Source organism: Macrobrachium nipponense, chromosome 40 (assembly GCF_015104395.2).
Source record: "Macrobrachium nipponense isolate FS-2020 chromosome 40, ASM1510439v2, whole genome shotgun sequence".
Classification (NCBI taxonomy): Eukaryota; Metazoa; Arthropoda; class Malacostraca; order Decapoda; family Palaemonidae; genus Macrobrachium; species Macrobrachium nipponense.
In genome coordinates, this window is record NC_061101.1 from 49,318,130 (window position 1) to 49,336,815 (window position 18,686).

At 45.0% G+C, this 18,686-nt stretch overlaps 1 protein-coding gene across 1 annotated transcript in view; it reads right to left on the reverse strand.

The window, feature by feature from the left end:
* LOC135212140 (sterol carrier protein 2-like) overlaps positions 1-18,686 on the reverse strand; it is a 51,011-nt gene that overhangs the window by 18,649 nt on the left and 13,676 nt on the right. The window contains exon 7 of the mRNA XM_064245549.1: positions 10,461-10,583. Within this exon, the coding sequence (XP_064101619.1) occupies positions 10,461-10,583 (123 nt within the window). The remainder of the gene's footprint in view (positions 1-10,460; positions 10,584-18,686) is intronic.

Below are 18,686 nucleotides of genomic sequence, written 5' to 3' on the forward strand. Positions count from 1 at the left end.
AGCTAATTGCGCGTATGTCCTGGTCGGTCCTAGAACCGTGCCTGGTCCATACGGCGTCATAGCGGGGTCGCGAGCGGCGCACCTCTCGCGATCACTCATAGGTACCTCGCTCCTCCCGGCGTAGCCCGAGGAGGTTGAAGGTACAGGAGAGGCAGACCTGACGCTCCCCCCTAGCTCGCTGGCAGGACCAGCGTGCTTGGAGGGCTGCTGCCGATCGTCAACCCGCGGTGGCGATCGAGCAGTATGCCTAGCCTTGCCGCTCGCCTGAGGCGAGAGGCTTGGCTGAGAACGTCGACGCTGATCTCTAGCGTCAGGCGAGCTGTTGCTGGTTACCGTCTCCGCCCGGTCCCGATGGGAGCGGCGTCAGGTGACCTCTAGGCTCGCTGTCACGGTGAGACCGGCGGGCGTCCTCTCGGGCGCGTCGAGCCGCTGGTACCAGCCGTGGCTGGTACCGACGGCCGCGGGGACCCCTTCCTCGCCTCAACCCGTTATGGGAGAGGCCGACCTGACGCTCCCCCCTCGCTCGCTGGCAGGACCAGCGTGCGTGGAGGGCTGCTGCTGATCGCACCCGCGGTGACGGTCGAGCAGCAGGCCTAGCCTTACCGCGCGCCTGGGGCGATTGGCTCGGCTGAGAACGTCGAGACCGATCTCTAGCGTCAGGCGAGCTGCCGCTGGTCACCCCGTCTCCGCCCGGTCCCATCGGGAGCGGCGGACGGGTGACCTGCTAGGCTCTCTGTGTCGCGTCGAGACCGGCCAGCGTCCTCTCGCCGCGTCAAGTCGCTGGTACCAGCCGTGGCTGGTACCGGCGGCCGCGGGGACTCCTTCCTCGCCTCAACCCGTGGCTGTTCAGCGACCGTCACGTTAGCCCGAGCAGCCAGTTGATCGCTGCGAGAGCGTCCACTGGCCTGGCGAGAGTTGTGCACGACTCTCGCCAGTCTTCTGCTCCGCGCCGCTGTCTTGACGGCGAGCGAGCTCGGGCGTCAAAACTTTGGCTGGACGGTCTTCTTGGAAGAGCGTCCACTCGGTGCTTCTCGCGAACGAGAAGCGGCCGAGACGGAACCTGGTTAGCGGCAGACCCGCTAGCACCAGGTGAGGTGACGCACCAGCCGAGGCTGGTGCCCTCTGGTCCCCGTCGACTTCTTCTTTGCAGAAGAAGCGACGGGCCCCGTTCCCGAAGGAACAGGAGGACCAGCAGAAGAGCTCCCCAGCTCGCCTGAGCGAGCCGGGCCCTTAGAAGATCCCGAAGGAGTCTTCTTAGGGGGGAAGGAGGCAACCTTCTTCTTCTTCGGCTGTTTGGCCTTAGAAGTCGAAGGGGAAGGAGAGGCAGCGGACGACGAAGAAGACGACGAAGACGACGACGACACCTTCTTCCTTTCTCTTCTTCTTCGCCAGGCTCCGCAGGACAGACGTCAGGTCTTCCATCCAGGAGGGAGCCGGGGCATTGCCGAAGCAACAGGGCCCGACAGCACCTGTCCGGAAAGACCTGAGACTGTGACAGCATCACTAACAGCAGGAACAACAGGAACAGGTCCAGGAACAGCAGGAACATCTGAAAGTGAATGAGCAGCAGGCACCTGATCTGAAAGGGAATGAGCGGCTGGGACAGCAACAGGTACGGCAGGCACGGCAGGTACCACAGGAGAGACAGGCGTCCTGTCGGCAGCTACCGTCATCCTCGGCACTGGCGGCAGGTCCAGGGGGTACTCTTTGGGCAGCGGCAGTCCGGGGTCGGCAATACAAAGAACCCAGGTGGCGGTGGCACCGTCCTGATTGGCACGGCAGGAATTGGTTCTGGATTGCAGCCGTGGGTGTTACCGACATGACATGTGGTGTGTACACCAGGTGCGGTGACATCTCATATGCTGGTGTCGAGATTGTGGTTGTTGTAGTGGTTACCGTATCATGAGTGACCACTGCCGACCCCGCCAACCGCTGAATCAACCCCTGCAGTCCCAGCGACTCCCACACCTGTTCCAGGTCGTCCTCGCTGATGGCAAACCTGCGGAAGCAACAGTCGGGTTAGTTAGAGGGGCTTCCTCACGCCTGGGGGGAGAGAACCCCACACCCAGAGCGGACGGAAGACCCCGAGTACAACTGGACGTCCGTTACCAAAGGAGTCACTGGACTTTCCGATGACTTCTTGTGTCCTCGTACAGCACCACTGCGCCTCTGACGAATGCATACACGTTACACAGGGCTCGTTGCGGGAGCACTCTCGCCCCCGCAACGAGTACAAACCTCGTGAGGTTTTACATCTACACCAAGGTCGTCTCCCACGGATGTAGCACCTGCGGTAACATAGATAGATTAGTAAGAGGGGTTCCCTCACGCACGGGGGGAAGACATGCCCCACCCCGAACGCAAGGAAGACCCCAAATACAAAATACAATGAAGAAGCTGAGCGGGGGGCAGGAAGGAAGACGAAGAATCGGCTACCAAGGGAGTCGCGGGAGAGCTTTCCGACGACTTCCTGGCAGACCTTCGCTTCCCCCACCCCGCACAGCAGTGAAAAGTAATATGAAAATGAAACAGAATACTGCCCTTGCGATTCACTTCATAGAACTTAAAGGAGAAAAAGTCAATTCCCGGGTAAGAACGGAAACTTGATCTAATAATATGATGCTATCATAAAATATATATGAAAATGAAACAGAATACTGCACGTTGCGATTTCATTTCACATAAAAATCGTAAGGATCAATTCCCGGGTAAGAACGAAAATTGATCCAGATTAAATTCATGCAATCAATAAATGAAAAATGAAAAGAATATTGCAATTGCGAATCCACTTTCATTGCATTCTAATATACAAAATTAAAAAGTTCGTGCCGAGCGCAGTCACACTCTCGGTAACGAACGCACAGGGCAAAAATATAATGAAAAAAAGTACTTACATTTTTCAATTACACCCTCGCGCCCAAATACATGACTCGGCGCGAGCGCGCCCGCCCTCGGCACCGAGACATAATTCAAGGGTTCATAATTAAGTAATGAAAATGAAAACAGTGTACTTACAGTTTCATTTTCAAGTCAAACAAACCATTAGTAGAAAACACAATATAAACAAAGCATACGACGATGAAGCGGGCAGAGAGCGATGACGAACACGTCCTTCACACCCGCGCCGAAAGCAAAAGTGATTTGTTTACCTCCCAGTCGCGCGGCGCGCGACGATCGGACAAGCAGTTAACTACCGTTCTCCCTTTGTCGAAGCTTACGACCGTTCCAGCTGCCGCTTAGCTACTTCCTATTGTTAAAGGACCGAGGGTTTGTATTACGTATCGGAACAAATGAATATTATGATCAGATATGCAAGTGAAGCATATAGGGTAATTGAACCTAGAACAAATTGTTAGTCAGGTAAGAGAGCATTTGAACATAGTGCACCAAGACTATACAACAAAATACCGCCTGAAATGAAATTCATACAAGAACAAAGCAAATTTAAAAAAGCACTAAAGACTCAAATATTCTGCAGGAGCTACAATACTGACGTGAAAACACTAAAAGATTATTATAAAATATATGAAGCAACTCATTTTGAGATTGTACTAGGTCCAGCCAGAGAGGGAATCATCCCTGTGGAGGGCTGTACACAAAACCAAACAAAGTGAATGAAAGGTATCTTTGCGCAGCTCGCTCCTTTACATTTACCAATACCATAAACAAAGGCATGGCCTAAAGAAAAGGTGGTAAAGGCAGTAGTCTAGGCCAGACCACATAACCCCCCACCTACATACACTGGCTCCCGGAATTTCTAGGTCAGACTAAGAGCAAGAGGAGAATTGGTAAAACCAAAGAATACCTACAACAGCAGCCTAGTTTCAGCCAATTGCTGACCAGAATATTTATTGCCTTTATATCTTTTTTTCTTAATCCTTACTTTCTTTTGTTTATGTTTCCACAATTATCCCAAGGGGCGGGTACTACACGTACCGCCAAAAGAGAAAATGACCGAGCGTCAACATAGAGGCCACCAATCCTGGAATGTGGCAACCTTCCGAAAAAGTACTTGAATTCACTGCCATGAGCTCAGTCAAGAGTTGTAGCCCATCCAAGCAGCACACCGAGACCTCTACGCTCTTCTCGAAATATGTGTTTTCTCCTAAATTGCAAAATAATGACATAATTCAAGCACTTTTTCGGGAAGTGGCCGCATTCCGTGAGAGGTGCCTGCTATGTCACCGCTCAGTCATTTACCCAATTGCACTTAAACTGGTGGTTATCGAACTAAAGGGAAGTAATAGTAGTCTTCAGTTCTACAGGAGGATTAGGCTAGTCTCAGTTACTTAGATGGTTAAGCGCCAGCAGGCCTACTATACTAGCTACCTATTGTTGTGGTAGGCAGGTAGTATATGAATTTCCTATCCTTCCAAATGGCACAATGCAGTTTATGCCATTTTAGCTACCGTCCCCATCCAAAAATGTTGGCTATAGCCAAGGACAGATTGGGGAGGGGGGGGAATTGGTGAAGGCCTAATGTTGTGGTAGGTGCCTATATAGGGTAAACAACCGCAGTCGATCCATCGTCATCGCGTGGCTTGGCCTTATTCACTCTATATTTAATTGGTGAAACAAGAATACAATTACATCTTTAAGCATACCATTCAAAAAATTGAAGTTTCGTCAACATAATGTGATATATGAAAGCGCCATACAAACTAAAATAAGCATGTGAGCTCTTTGTAAAATATGTTTTCAAGGCAGTTTTGAAATCCAATATGGCGGCAGCCGCGTGACTTGCTGTTCGTAACCACAGACAATCCACCATCTTTCCCAGCCTTCCCAGCAGTCATTTGAACAATGTTAGCATATCAATATACCGTTTATTGATCTTACTCAAGATTGCAGTTGTAATCAGCACAATAAAACAAAATTTTGTTGCCTATATTAGAGAAGTATGAAACTTTATTCCCGGGTCATGGTTTGAACTGAAATTCATTTTAACCTTGTAATCAGTGGTTTTATCCTCAATGCCATCACAACTGAAACTCCACAATGCTTATTTGATTGTAATTATACACATTTTGGTCTTAATTCACTCCAAATTGCACTTAGCGGTTCCTGGTTCCTAAGCACTCACTCCACAAACACAATTACGGGCAGCACACAAGTACACGGTTTATGAGATGCAAAGCTTTATTCCTTTGTTTACTTTACTCATTATTTACTTTTACTTTACTTTGTTACTTCAAAATGTTTATTTAATTCATGTCTATTATCACTTTTTTGCAACCAAATTAACCCCGAAAATTACAGAAATTTCTGAAGTACTTACGAGTAGACGATGTGACGGCAAAATGACTAGTGGAGCTTCACATAAACGCCAATGCATTTACAAACTGTTTCCATTAATTCTAGTTGTCATAGTAATGCAGTAATGATAAAATTGCTGTAATATATATATATACTACAAATAGATACGGTAATTTCACTTGGGTATTTCCCCGGTTTTGTGTAAGTCTTATACCCAGTTTGGAGGGTAAACACATAGGGTAAAAAATCGCATGGTACAGGGGTGGACCATGTACGATCAATGTGTACAACCCCCAAAAAAAGTACATTATAACGCGTCCTGACATCAGAGATGGGCATCAGACGCGACTTATTGTTGGTGAGAAACGGAGCTAAAGACCTCTACTCGGTGTCAGGACGCGTTATAATGTACTTTTCTTGGGGTTGTACACATTGATCGTACATGGTCCACCCTTGTACCATGCGGTTTTTTACCCTACCAATTGACAACACTGATAAACAATTGAAGAGCGCAAAGAATGCCAGAGTTCCCTTGGATAAGTAGTGGTTGGAAGTCTGTGTTTACAATTGTTGAGATGAAAGTGCCCCAGCGTCTATTAGGTACAAGTGGTGTGCGGATTTTACACAGGAAATGGAAAGTTTGTTGACACAAGCGACTCCGCAAACATCATGGGGGTAGGCTAGTGTGCACTGCGTTGGCCACACTTTTCATTAACCTCTGTTTCATCTTAAAATAGCTAGGTATGGCCTTAATTTCTAACTTTGGAGAAAATACTTCTAAAGTTGAGTAGAGGTCTTGAGCTCCAGCTATCACCACCAACAACTCATGACTGATGACCAGTACTTTTTCGGAGGGTGGGAACAAACGCGGTAGTCAGTGAGTTGGCCAGTCAAGTTGGTTGTTTACCCTATAGCCTAGGTAGTACTAGTAGATATGAATTTCCTGTCCTTTCGAATGGTGCAACGCAGTTTATGCCATTTCAGCTTCCCTCCCTCCCCATCCAAAAACGCTCAAGATGGCTAGGGGACGGGGAGGGGGGGGGGGTGTGTCAATTACCTAGTAGCTAGGCTATGTGATGTTTAGGTAATCATCCATTTCAGACGGTTCTCATGGGTCTCCTCCTTGTTTATGCAATGCTTCTTATTTAGTTTTTCCACGCAAATAAATAAAACCCTCGTAAAACTATTCTTCACCTTAAGCTGTTAACTTTGCAAATCAATACTTTCACTCACCACAATACTATTTTTTTTTTCTTTGAAAGGTTCAATTGACGTATTCTTACAACCTTTCTACGGAGTCAAGTCATTCACAAGAATCACAACACAGCTGATTTTGATGCTATGCCACGCAACTCAGCAGAATGTTCATCTACAAGTATTAGTGATGATTCTATCTCAATAACCTTTAAACCACCGGCCCTCTCACTAACTTTATACAGGAATACGTGTATTGCTACATACTATAATATTGAAAATTATTTTAAAATAGTTGTTGAAAGTGCATAAATAAAATGATTGTGCGCTAAAGTATAATCCTTTCGAAGCAAGTCATCCCTACCGAGAGACATCACTTAAACTTTCAATGCCACAGTAACTTCAGGGGGGTTTCATCCACAAGCTATGCACAAACTATGCATAATATAAAAATGATAAAAGGCTTCAAATACTTGGCTAAGGCAACCAATTTAACCTCTAACGTCGATATTTTAAATGATCACGCATTAATACCAAAGGAGAAGGATGTTCTCTTCGAGTTTACATGATGATCTAAAGATAACAAAGAATAATTTTACTATCAGCCAGTAGTAAAAATAGTTTAGATGAAACATATATAGGTAGTACTGCTGATGAAATGTCAGAATTTTTACATTTTGATACCATCGAAAGCTGGCAGCTGAATTTACCATACTTTAAGAACACTAAGAATTGATAAAACTATGCTAAAATAATGTAAATTGATTTCAACGAGAAATTTGTAAAATTTTTGGTATGCTTGGATCAAGTTCAGTAACTACAGTTTTTAAGCAATTTGTAATGGCCCTTTTTGAAAGCTGAATATTTAAACAAAATAATACCAAACAATGTAATATGGTTGTTTCACCACATAATTTGTAATTGACCAAAGAGTGAAATTGTACATGGTTTGTTTGCTTCATTAAGTAAACTGGCCCCATTGACCCAATTTGTTATAAAAACGGAAGAAATAACGTTAGCCTACCCTCCTTGGATTGTCAAATACATAGGATTAGTAATAGATTTAATTACAGTGTACAGAAAATTTACCAATGTTTCTGCCCACTTACATTTTTATTCTGGTCAAAGCAGAGAAATCGATTTTCAAATCCGTATTTTTAAGAGATTGCAGTACATATTTGTAACCCTGAATATACTAATAATGAAATACTGTATTAGTCAATGTATTAAGAGCTGAAAAATACTTCATAATAAAAAAATTTACAATAAAAAAGGCCTGCTTGTATTATACACCATACAATAAACCTGCTTGTACTACTTATACAAATTTCAAATATTATCCATCTACTTAAGAACTATGGAGTTAATGTAGTATAGTATTAAGAACAATAATACAATGAAATAAGTATTTATAAACAACTCTTTCAACAATGTTAAAGGATATGTATAGAAAATCCCTTATAAGTTATATGGCAATTTGTACCTACAATAGTGATCAAAGACAAAAACAATGGAAAAGAACAATCAAACACCACTAAAGTTATTTTATTTAAAACATTACATTCCCTTTAACCATATCCAGTAACAGACATGCGACTGTGCAAGAGAGGGAGGTGGGGATGGTTGAGAGACGAGAGACTAACTCAACTGAGACAATTTTGGAAATGGGTTTGGAAAGGGGCTCAACTACTGGAAACAGATGATTCCTGGAGAAAAGTATTTACAAGTAGAATTGGATAAGAGTGGCTGAAGTATAATCGTCACTTTACTGAACCAAAAGTTACAATGGATGGAGAGGAAGGGGTGAACAAATAGCTGTACGGGTAACAAAGACAAATAAGCCTCAATCGTTACTAGAAAGTTGAGCAAATAAGGAGAAAATGGATAAAAATAAATTGCTAATGATTAGAGACACATAAGCTGAAGAAGCATATAAAGAGTATGTAAAATTCATGGATGTGGTTATAGAAGAATTACCATGAAGTATTTGCAGTTCTAGGAACAGGGAAGAGGTAATAAAAAGGTGAGAAGAGGGAATGTTTAGAGTGAGCTTTATGGGGTGAGGAAACAAGAAGTTTAGCAAAGGAAAAAAGGAGATAATCTGAGGTGCAACAGAAGGAAGAAAATGGGTACATGATAAACACAGGGGAAAAGTAGGTGATAAGAACTGCAAAGAGAATAAGTTGTTCCAAAAGAAGGTAAAGGCAATGACTAATAAACAAATTACCGCAGAACAAAAGATGCAAGTGGAGAGATTCTGTCTGAAGACAATGTGTGGAAGATAGAAGAGAAACAGCACGACTAACTCAAACTGGAAGGGATTAGGGTAAGTTTGATAATGTCTGTAATTACTGTTGAGGATGTAAGGAGGGCAATAAAGGGACTGGAAAATGGGAACTAAGGTAAGGTGTAATGGTGGATGAGTGGCTGACCAAGTTATGTAAAGTATGCCACAATGACACAAAAGTTCCAAAGGAATGGTTGAGAAATGTATTAGAGTAACTTCAATTTAATTGAAAGGTTAGATTAACACTTAGGGAGCATGATTAGGGTCATATTTCGTGTTCAAATTCTAGAAATAAGCATTTATTAGCATTTTTAGAGACTGTGACAAACTTTCGCGAAAATTCCCCTTGAGCGAGAGGGGGTCTGGAACCTAACCTTAAGTAAGTTCGGGGTACATACTTGCTATGCCGAGTGTAACTGAAATGCCATGATAGTTGTAAAAATATATGTATGAAAGTGGGAATGTCGCTTTCGTGAAGACAGTGAATTTGTAGTTTTTTTTCATTCTGATGATTAAGACATTCAAAAAGGGGATTTGGTTATAGTTTTTCTCATTCTGCTTTAAATTTTATGCTCAAGACCAAGGAATCTAATTTTTGTAGAAAGGCATCAAAATCGCCCCACTCGTTTTTCCAGTGTGATAAGATATCGTCTACATGACGAAGCCAAATCATATCTGCAAGTTTGATAGGGTTTATAATTACTGTTTTGCAATACTCCATATATAAGTTTGCTAATGCAGGACTAAGCAGGCTCCCCATACTGCAACCGAATTTTTGACGGTAAAAGTTATCACCAAAGGAAAAGATGTTATTAGTGACGCAGAGCTCTACAAATTGCACTATTTTAATCAATTCTATGGGGAAGAGGTCAGCAAATGGCTCCAGTTTATTTTAGAGGAAGGTTCATACATCTTTTATGGGTACTTATGTGAAAAGGGAGTCTACGTCTAGGTTGAGAAGTTTTACGTTATGTGCGGGGATATTTGCCGACCTAAATTTGTTGCAAAAGTCTTCTGTATGTTTTATATGACTAGGGGAAAAAATTCCTAAAAAGGGGGATAGTAACTCGGCTAACCATTTTGAGTTTCTGTAGTTAAAAGCTCCAGCACATGAGTTTATGGGATGGAAGGGGATGTTATTTTTGTGAGTTTTGGGGAGCCATAGAAATAAGGTAATGTGGGATTTTACTTTTACCAATGTTTCTGATTTTTCTGAAGAACTTTATGAGACATTATGGCTCGGGTTTTTTGTTAATTTCTCATAGGCAGTTGGATCATTTAAAAGTTCTCTGATCTTTTCTTGGTAGAAACTCTTGTCCATTAACACAATTTTACCATCTTTATCCAATCTAGTGATTATAACATCTATTTTGCAGAGTGAGTTTATGGCTATCAAAAATCTTTTAGGCAGGGAGCGTGTGTTGTTGTGTCTGGTCAGGGTGTTTAGAAGAATTCCCTTAAGACATATTTCATCTTTCTTATAATTGTTGTTAGCAATGAATTTAGCAAATGTTACTAGGAAGTTGAGTTTATGTTTTTTATCATGCCTAAGGGCAAATGACAAACCTAAGTTTAAGACTATGGATTGGTTATTAGTAAAAGGGACCTTGGATAGGTTCATAACTTTGTTTTGTTGACCTAAATGGTTCCAAATACTATTTTCTGTAATAAATAACACTATTGTGAGCAGCTGTGTTGATACAAACAGAGGATAGGTACTTACCAGTAGCACCCAAGGGATGACCTTTGGATATGAGACCACCAGAAGGGTTTATGACATACTTTCCACCATAAGTGTTATTGCCAGAATCAATCAGTTTGCCTGCTTCTCCCTCACCACATAGACCTTTAAATAAAGATGTTAAGTATTAGGAAACCATGTAGAATCAAATAGGAGAGAAACATTTCAGCATATGATAGAGTTTGGAGGCAGGAGTGGCTTGTTTGTTGTAAAATGAGGGCTGGGATAAAGATGTGTTCTGTCTCTACTGAACAGAGGATGCTTTTATAAAATCAGATTACTGGACATTATGAAGGATTAATGTGAGAAAATATGAAACATTTCCTAAAAATTTACAGCAGGAGTTGGAGGAATTATTAACTTTCAAAATCAATGTACATAAATCTCATATACAAAAATGATATTGTTAAACTACAATAAAGTTTTGTACATACTTACCTGGCAGATATATACTTAGCTATAGTCTCCGACGTTCCCGACAGAATTTCAAATCTCGCGGCACACGCGACAGGTAGGTCAGGTGGTCTACCTTACCCGCCGCTGGGTGGCGGATGTACGAACCACTCCCGTAAGCTTGTCAGATTTTTCTCTTCCACCTGTCTCCTGAGGGGAGGCTGGGTGGGCCATTAATCGTATATATCTGGCCCAGGGTTAAGTATGTACAAAACTTTATTGTAGTTTAACAATATCATTTTTGTACATGAACTTCCCTGACAGATATATACTTAGCTGATTGGCACCCTTGGTGGAGGGTAAGAGACAGCTCAATAATACAGGTAAGACGGGAAACAACTAATGTTGTAGGATATAAAAACCTTGGTTCTCACCTTTTCAGGATGAAGACTTCATAGATACTATCTCTGAGTCTGCATTGCCTGGAGAGCTACAGCTAGGACGTGACCTGATGCTGAAAGACTCTCGGATCTACCCACTGGAATATGTGATCCCCTATTGTGGTAGAATCCAAGTCGGATGCTGTTAGAGGGACCTTGTCCGCTTACCTAACAGATCCTTACCACTACCTCTGCAAGGAGCCAAAACCCACCAGACCACCTAACCAAAATACAAAGGGTTAATATTACGACAAAAAGAGGTGCCTCCTGCAACCTCTTTCAGACAACCAAAAAACCAAAAATATAAAATATAGGGTAACATATAAAGAATTTACACAGGATAAGTTTCAGCTCCCTGCCCCAGCACCGAATCCGCCGATACGAAAGGACCCAAGGCGAAGCAATTTATCATATGTGATTTTTACATCCGCCAGGTAGTAGTGGTTTGCGAAAACCGATTGGCATCTCCAAAAAGTCGCCTCCATCAAGTTCCGCACAGACATATTTTTTCTGAATGCAAGCGAAGTTGCGATGGCTCTCACCTCGTGAGCTTTCACTTTCAGTAGTTTAAAATGTTCTTCCTTACAAGCCAACATGTGCCTCTGTAATAAGGCTTCTCAGAAAAAAGGAAAGAGCATTCTTCGACATGGGCCGAGTGGGGTCCTTTACAGAGCACCAAAGCACATCTTGATTCGCCTTAAGTTGTTCCTTCCTCTTAAGGAAAATACTTCATAATTCCTCATAGGGCAAAGAGTCTTTCAGGCTCTTCCCTACTAGAAAAGATAAACTACGAACTTCAAAGCTCCTGGGCCAAGGCCGTGATGGGTTTTCATTCTTTGCAAGGAATTTGGAAGAAACGAACACACCATAGAATCTTCCTTAAACCCTACATTGCCCTCAATAGCTTGGAGCTCACTCACTCTCTTAGCTGTAGCAAGGGCCAAAAGGAAGATAGCCTTCTTCGTCAGATCCTTGAAAGAGGCTAAGCTAGGAGGTTCGAATCTAGACGATCCAAGGAATTGTAGAACTACGTCTAGATTCCAGTTTTTATTGGTAACCACATGAGGACGCTTAATGGTTTCAAATGATCTAATAAGATCATGTAAGTCCTTATCATCGGATATCTTTAAGCCTCTATGCCGAAATACCGCCGCCAACATACTGCGGTATCCTTTAATAGTTGACACAACCAGATGACATTCTTCTTTGAGGAAAATAAGGAAATCCGCAATTTGGGTCACAGAGGTACTCTGGAAGAGGAAATGTTCTTCCTCTTGCACCAACGTCTGAAGAACATCCCACTTTGACTGGTATACACGCAAGGTGGAAGGTCTCCCTCGCTCTTGCGATTGCTTTAGCAGCTGTTGCTGAAAAGCCTTTCGCTCTGACCAAACTTTGGACAGTCTGAAGCCAGTCAGACTGAGAGCGAGGAGATTTTTTTGTGGTACCTGTCGAAGTGGGGTTGTCTGAGTAGATCGCTCCTTAGCGGGAGCGATCTTGGAAGGTCCACCAACCATTCCAGTACCTCTGTGAACCATTCTTGGGCCGGCCAAAAGGGAGCGATTAAGGTCATTCTCGTTGAATCGGACTCTACGAACTTCTTGATGGTTAGCCCCAGGATCTTGAAGGGGGGAAACGCGTAGACGTCGAGTCCGTTCCAGTCCAGAAGAAGAGCATCTATTGCTAATGCCTCTGGATCCGATATCGGAGAGCAGTAAGGATCCAGCCTCTTGTTCTTTGACGTGGCAAAGAGGTCTATGTGTGGCCTGCCCCATAACTTCCACAGGCTCTGGCAATACCCATCCAGATTGAAAGGGTCCCGCACTCTGTGGGAAGGACCTGATCTTTCCTGCTGAGGAGATCTGCTCTTACATTCCTTTCTCCCTGCACGAACCTGGTGAGAAGCTTGATTCCTCTTTCTTCTGCCCACAGAAGAAGGTCTCTTGCTGTCTCGTACAGGGAGAAGGAATGCGTCCCCCCACCCCCCTGTTTCCTGATATATGCCAGAGCTGGTACCTGCACTACCGATCTTCTGACTTTGGGCTCGAAAGCCTTCAGAGCCAACCACACAGCCATCAACTCCTTTCTGTTGATGTGCCAGGCTACCTGGTCCCCCACCCAGGTACCTGACACTTCGCTGGTTCCCAGAGTTGCACCCCACCCGTGTCCGACGCGTCGGAGAACAACACCAGGTTGGGGGTCTGTGATTGAAGAGACAGTCCCTTCGCAAAGAGGTTGGGATCTGTCCACCATAAGAGATGTTTCTTGATGTCCTGGGATAACGACAGGGGAGAACGTCAAAATCCTGAGAACGACGACTCCAATTCCGATGAAGAAAGAATTGGAGCGGTCTCAGGTGCAACCTTCCTAGGGAAACGAATTGCTCCAGCGAGGAGAGCGTCCCCAGCAGACTCATCCACTCCCTCACTGTGCATACTTCTTTCCCTAAGAAGGTTGTTACTCTCTCGAATCCTCGGGCTATCCTTTCCTGCGAGGAAAAGCCCGAAAACTCAGAGAGTTCATCTGTATCCCGAGATACACACACTCTTGCTCGGGAATTAGTGACGACTTCTTGAAATTGACGAGAAGTCCCAAAGCCTTTGTCAATTCTAAAGTTACTTGTAAGTCCTTCAAACAACGATCTTCTGAATTGGCCCTTATTAGCCAATCGTCGAGGTACATGGATATCCTCACCCCTTTCAAATGAAGCCATTGAGCCACATTCCTCAAAATCCCCGTGAACACTTGAGGGCCGTCGAGAGGCCGAAACACAGAGCCCTGAACTGAAAAAATTTTCCCCCCCATCATGAATCTGAGAAACTTCCTCGAGGAAGGATGGATCGGTACGTGGAAGTAAGCGTCCTGTAAATCCAAGGAAACCATCCAGTCCCCTGGACGAAGTGCTGCCAGCACTGATGAAGGCGTTTCCATCGTGAACTTCTTCTTTTCTACGAAGAAGTTCAGGGCGCTTACATCCAACACCGGTCTCCATCCCCCTGAGGACTTCGGAACTAGGAAAAGGCGGTTGTAGAAGCCCGATGAATGATGGTCTGTCACTAGTTCGATAGCCCCCTTCTCCAGCATCTGATCTACTGCTAGATGGAGAGCTTGATTCATGATGGGGTCTCTGTACCTGCCGTCAGTTCCCTTGGGATGGTCGTCAAGGGAGGTCTTTCGACGAAAGGGATGAGGTAACCTCTCCTCAAAATAGAAAAGGGTCCAAGGATCCGCCCCTTTTTGGGCCCAGACTTCTGCAAACTCTAAGAGTCTGGCGCCCACCGTTGTTTGAAGGACTTGCAAGTTATTTGGGGTGGGCTTTAACAGACTTGGCGAAAGTCTTACCCCTTCTTGAAGGTCTACGACCTCTAAACGTAGAGGTTCTTGATGAAGACGCCCCTCGAAAGGGTTCTCGACACTTGCTTTTTCCTTCTTAGCCTTGGTAGGGAAGGAAGGGCGAGGTTTTCTTGCCGACTGTGCCAAAAGGTCCTGGGTGGCTTTGGCCGACAGTGATCTTGAAATGTCCTGCACTCGATGTTAGGGAACACAACTGAGCAGACAGAGGAGCAAACAGCAAAGAAGACCTCTGGGCATGGGAGACAGACTTCGTTAAGAAGGAACAATAAACCGACCTCTTCTTCACGATCCCGGCCCCATACAGGGAGGCGATTTCACTCGCTCCGTCTCTTACCGACTTGTCCATACAAGACAAAACACACATAAGATCTTCTGGCGAAATTGACTCTGGCACTTCAATTTTCTGGCTAGGACTCCCAACGACCAATCAAGGAAGTTAAATACTTCTAGCACTCTAAAACATGCCTTTGAGCATGTGATCCAATTCATTCATTGCCCAAGTCGTCTTAGCAGAGTTAAGGGCAGTTCTCCTTGTCGAATCTACCAGCGCCGAAAAATCCGAATCAGCCGAAGACGGTAGACCCAATCCTAAGGACTCTCCTGTTTCATACCAGAAACCAGCGCGTCCTGATAACTTCGAAGGAGGAAAAGCGAACATCGTTTTCCCCGCTTCTTCTTTGGAAGCCATCCAGGAACCAAAACTCCTCAGTGCCTTCTTCTATAAAGAGTTGGCTTCATCCTCACACAAGAAGAACTCTTCGCTGTCTTCGCCGTTGAAAAAAGTGAGTGAGGAGAAGGAGGAGCCGTAGGAGAAAGGGAATCCCCAAAAACTTGCAAAAGTAGCTCTGTAAGCTTCTTGTAAGAAGACACAGCAGCAGAAGTGTTCGGTTCCTCATCCGAACCTTCTAGGACGTCTTGTCGAGGCGAGCGCGGAAGAATCCTTAGGTGACGAAGGGATCCTAGTAGGAGTTGAGCGAGAGGTTGGAGAACGCCCTCTCTTAGAAGAGTTCACATCCACTGGAGAATGAAGAGAAGATCTGGGATGCCTACGATGAGACTCCCTCTTCGAGGTAGACGGAATCTCAGCCGAAGGAGAGGTAGGGCTCCTACTCCGAGAATCCTCGGAAATATCCACAGGGCGCTTACGAGGAGGCGAGCGCCTACTATACTCTTTGCGCCTATCCCGAGGCGAGCGGCTGCCAGGAGAAGAGCGCCTATCGAGACAGAGCGCTTGCGCGGCTCTCCATACCTGTCCAGTTGCGTACGATCAACGGAAGTTCGACTGGAAGGCGAAATGCGCCTACTAGGAGAAGGCTGCTTGCGAGACTCTTTGACGTCTAACAAGAGGGTAACATTCAGGAGAAGGGCGCTTCAAAGCTAACGAGCGCCTACTTGGGGAAGGGCGCTTCCGAGATTCCTGTTGTCTACCAAGAGACAAACGGTCAGGAGAAGTGCGCCTAGAAGCGGGGAGAGCGCCTACACGGAGAAGGGCGCTTGAAAGACTCTTGTTGTCTGCCCCGAGGAGAATAATCAGGAGTATGACGCCTTAAAAAGAGACGAGCGCCTACTAGGAGATCGATGTGCAGTAGGCTCTTGGCGCCTACCTTTCGGGGAGCGGCTAACAGCAGGCGTCTATCATGCACACGACTCCTACCAGACTCTTGATGCCTGTCAGGAGAGAAGTCACGATCCGACACTCGAGGAGAGTGACATCTGGACGAAGAACGCCTACTTGCATAAGGACGCCTTCTAGAATCTTGAGGCTGCTGAGGAGAAGTCTCACGCGAGGGAGTTGAAGAAATAGCGTGATGAGCAGGTGCAGTGCGCTTACCGGAAGCAGGAATCCAATCTGGAGAAAAAACTTCTTTCTCCATAGAGCGTCCTACCGATGTTTGGCGCCTTGAAGTCGAAAGAGAGCCAGGCGAGCGAGGGCGCTCACGCGAGCCCCTACCTTCATACGAAACCTCCCCATATGAAGGAGAACGCCTTAAAACGAGGAGAACGATCCTCTGAAGAGCGGCGCCTAGATCTCTTGATCGGAAGAGAAACGTCCTTCTTCCTACGTGATCTAACTGCTAGAGAGTCTGCTAGCGCCGTGATCTGAGCTTGAAGTCCCGCGAGTACTCTCATAGGCGAATCTTGTTGTTCTTCCTCGGAAGCAGGCGCCGAGCGCGGAGCGCGAGAAGAAGAACGATCACAGGATTTCTTGGGTTTCTTCGCCTCCACCGACGATTCTTCCGGGAAAACCTCCGGACTAGAAGCCAAAGGACTGCAGGGAGCCTTCCAAGCCCTCTTCAACGGGCGCGACGCATCCGAGGAGTTCCAACCTCTCTTCGGAGAGGGAGACGACGAAGAGGAGAAGCATTGGCGTAGTAGCTCCTTCTTGTAGCGATCCGAGGCAGCCTGGGAGCGTACTTCAGGATCTGCCGAGGGGGCGCCTGACCGGTGGGGGTTCTCCATAGCCCTCTTGCGGCTTTCGACTTTCCTACTCCACTGGAACTGGGAGTCTGGAAGAGGTCTAGGCCTAGAGGCACTAAGGAGCCGGTCAGACGCACCCTCCACTGCACTGATCACTAACACTCTCCTTACCTTCCAACTGACGAATCTTCTGATCATAGAACGAATCGTGGCTCTCAGAGCTGCAGCCTCCGAAGGCAAATCTTCGGCTTCGGTGCGGGGAGCAGGGGCTGCACTTGGGAAGGAGGTTCTAATTCTACATTAGTATTAGGATCCACATCCAACTCACTCATTCTAGATCTACTAGAACTTCTAGAGGAAGCCTTACGCACTCTATCACGTTCCAACTTCCTAACATAAGAAGAGAGAGCCTTATATTCTTCTTCATTCAATCCCTTACATTCACTACAAGGGTTAGCAAACGAACATTCATTCCCCCTGCATTTCATGCAAACCGTGTGGGGGTCTACCGAAGCTTTCGGCAACCTCACCTTACATCCTTCATTCACGCAAACCCTAAACAAAACCGAAGTTTTAACTACCGAATCTAGGTCAGACATCGTTAAAGAAAATCAAACTCAAAATCAAACCGGTCCACAATCAGCGTATGCCAAGCCAAACAAAGCGAATACGTCACCAAAAAGAAGTCCAAATTAACTCCATGGCAAGCGAGAATCGAAAAACTATCGAGAGGAACCGACAACAGTTGTTATCGTTCCCGCGACAGAGAAAAATCTGACAAGCTTACGGGAGTGGTTCGTACATCCGCCACCCAGCGGCGGGTAAGGTAGACCACCTGACCTACCTGTCGCGTGTGCCGCGAGATTTGAAATTCTGTCGGGAACGTCGGAGACTATAGCTAAGTATATATCTGTCAGGGAAGTTCATGTACAAAAAAAAACTGCCCCTTGCTACACAAATAGTGACAAGAGTGGCTGAGAGTATATCTGATCAGTATTCTGCTGAAGTATAGTTAAGATGGATGGAAGTTCACATAATACTATAGCCAATAAATATTTTTTCTATAAAATACACTGCCTCAAATGCTTTTCTATTCCATGTACTCTGATTTATTTTCAATATAATTCTGAAAGCACTAAAAAACAACTCAAAGTTATATAAATAGTACTTGTTGATGTAACTTACAAACATCAATTTCTGCCTCTACAAGCAAATCAAAAGTTGCATTTGGGATATATTTTTCTATAATATTGTGTGTCTGAAATTTCTAACAAAGTAATATTCAACAGCATACTATACTATCTCTGGTCACTTTTTTATATACAATAAAAACCAAATAAAATACCTTACGTCTTACTAAATTCTGATAGTGGTAAGGAGAGCAGACATTCCCAATTGAAAAAACTAGCATTGAGCTCACAGCAGCAGTGGCTATCCAGTGAGGGTGAGCTATCATTACAAGTGGTAAAGCTACATGATACTAACATATCTTTAGGGCACAAAAAACATCGAGCAATTCCTTTATGAAAATGAGGCTAAATATGAATTATCAAGCTACATCTTTTTTCAAACAAACAACTATGCTGCTGAGTGTCCAGGTGTC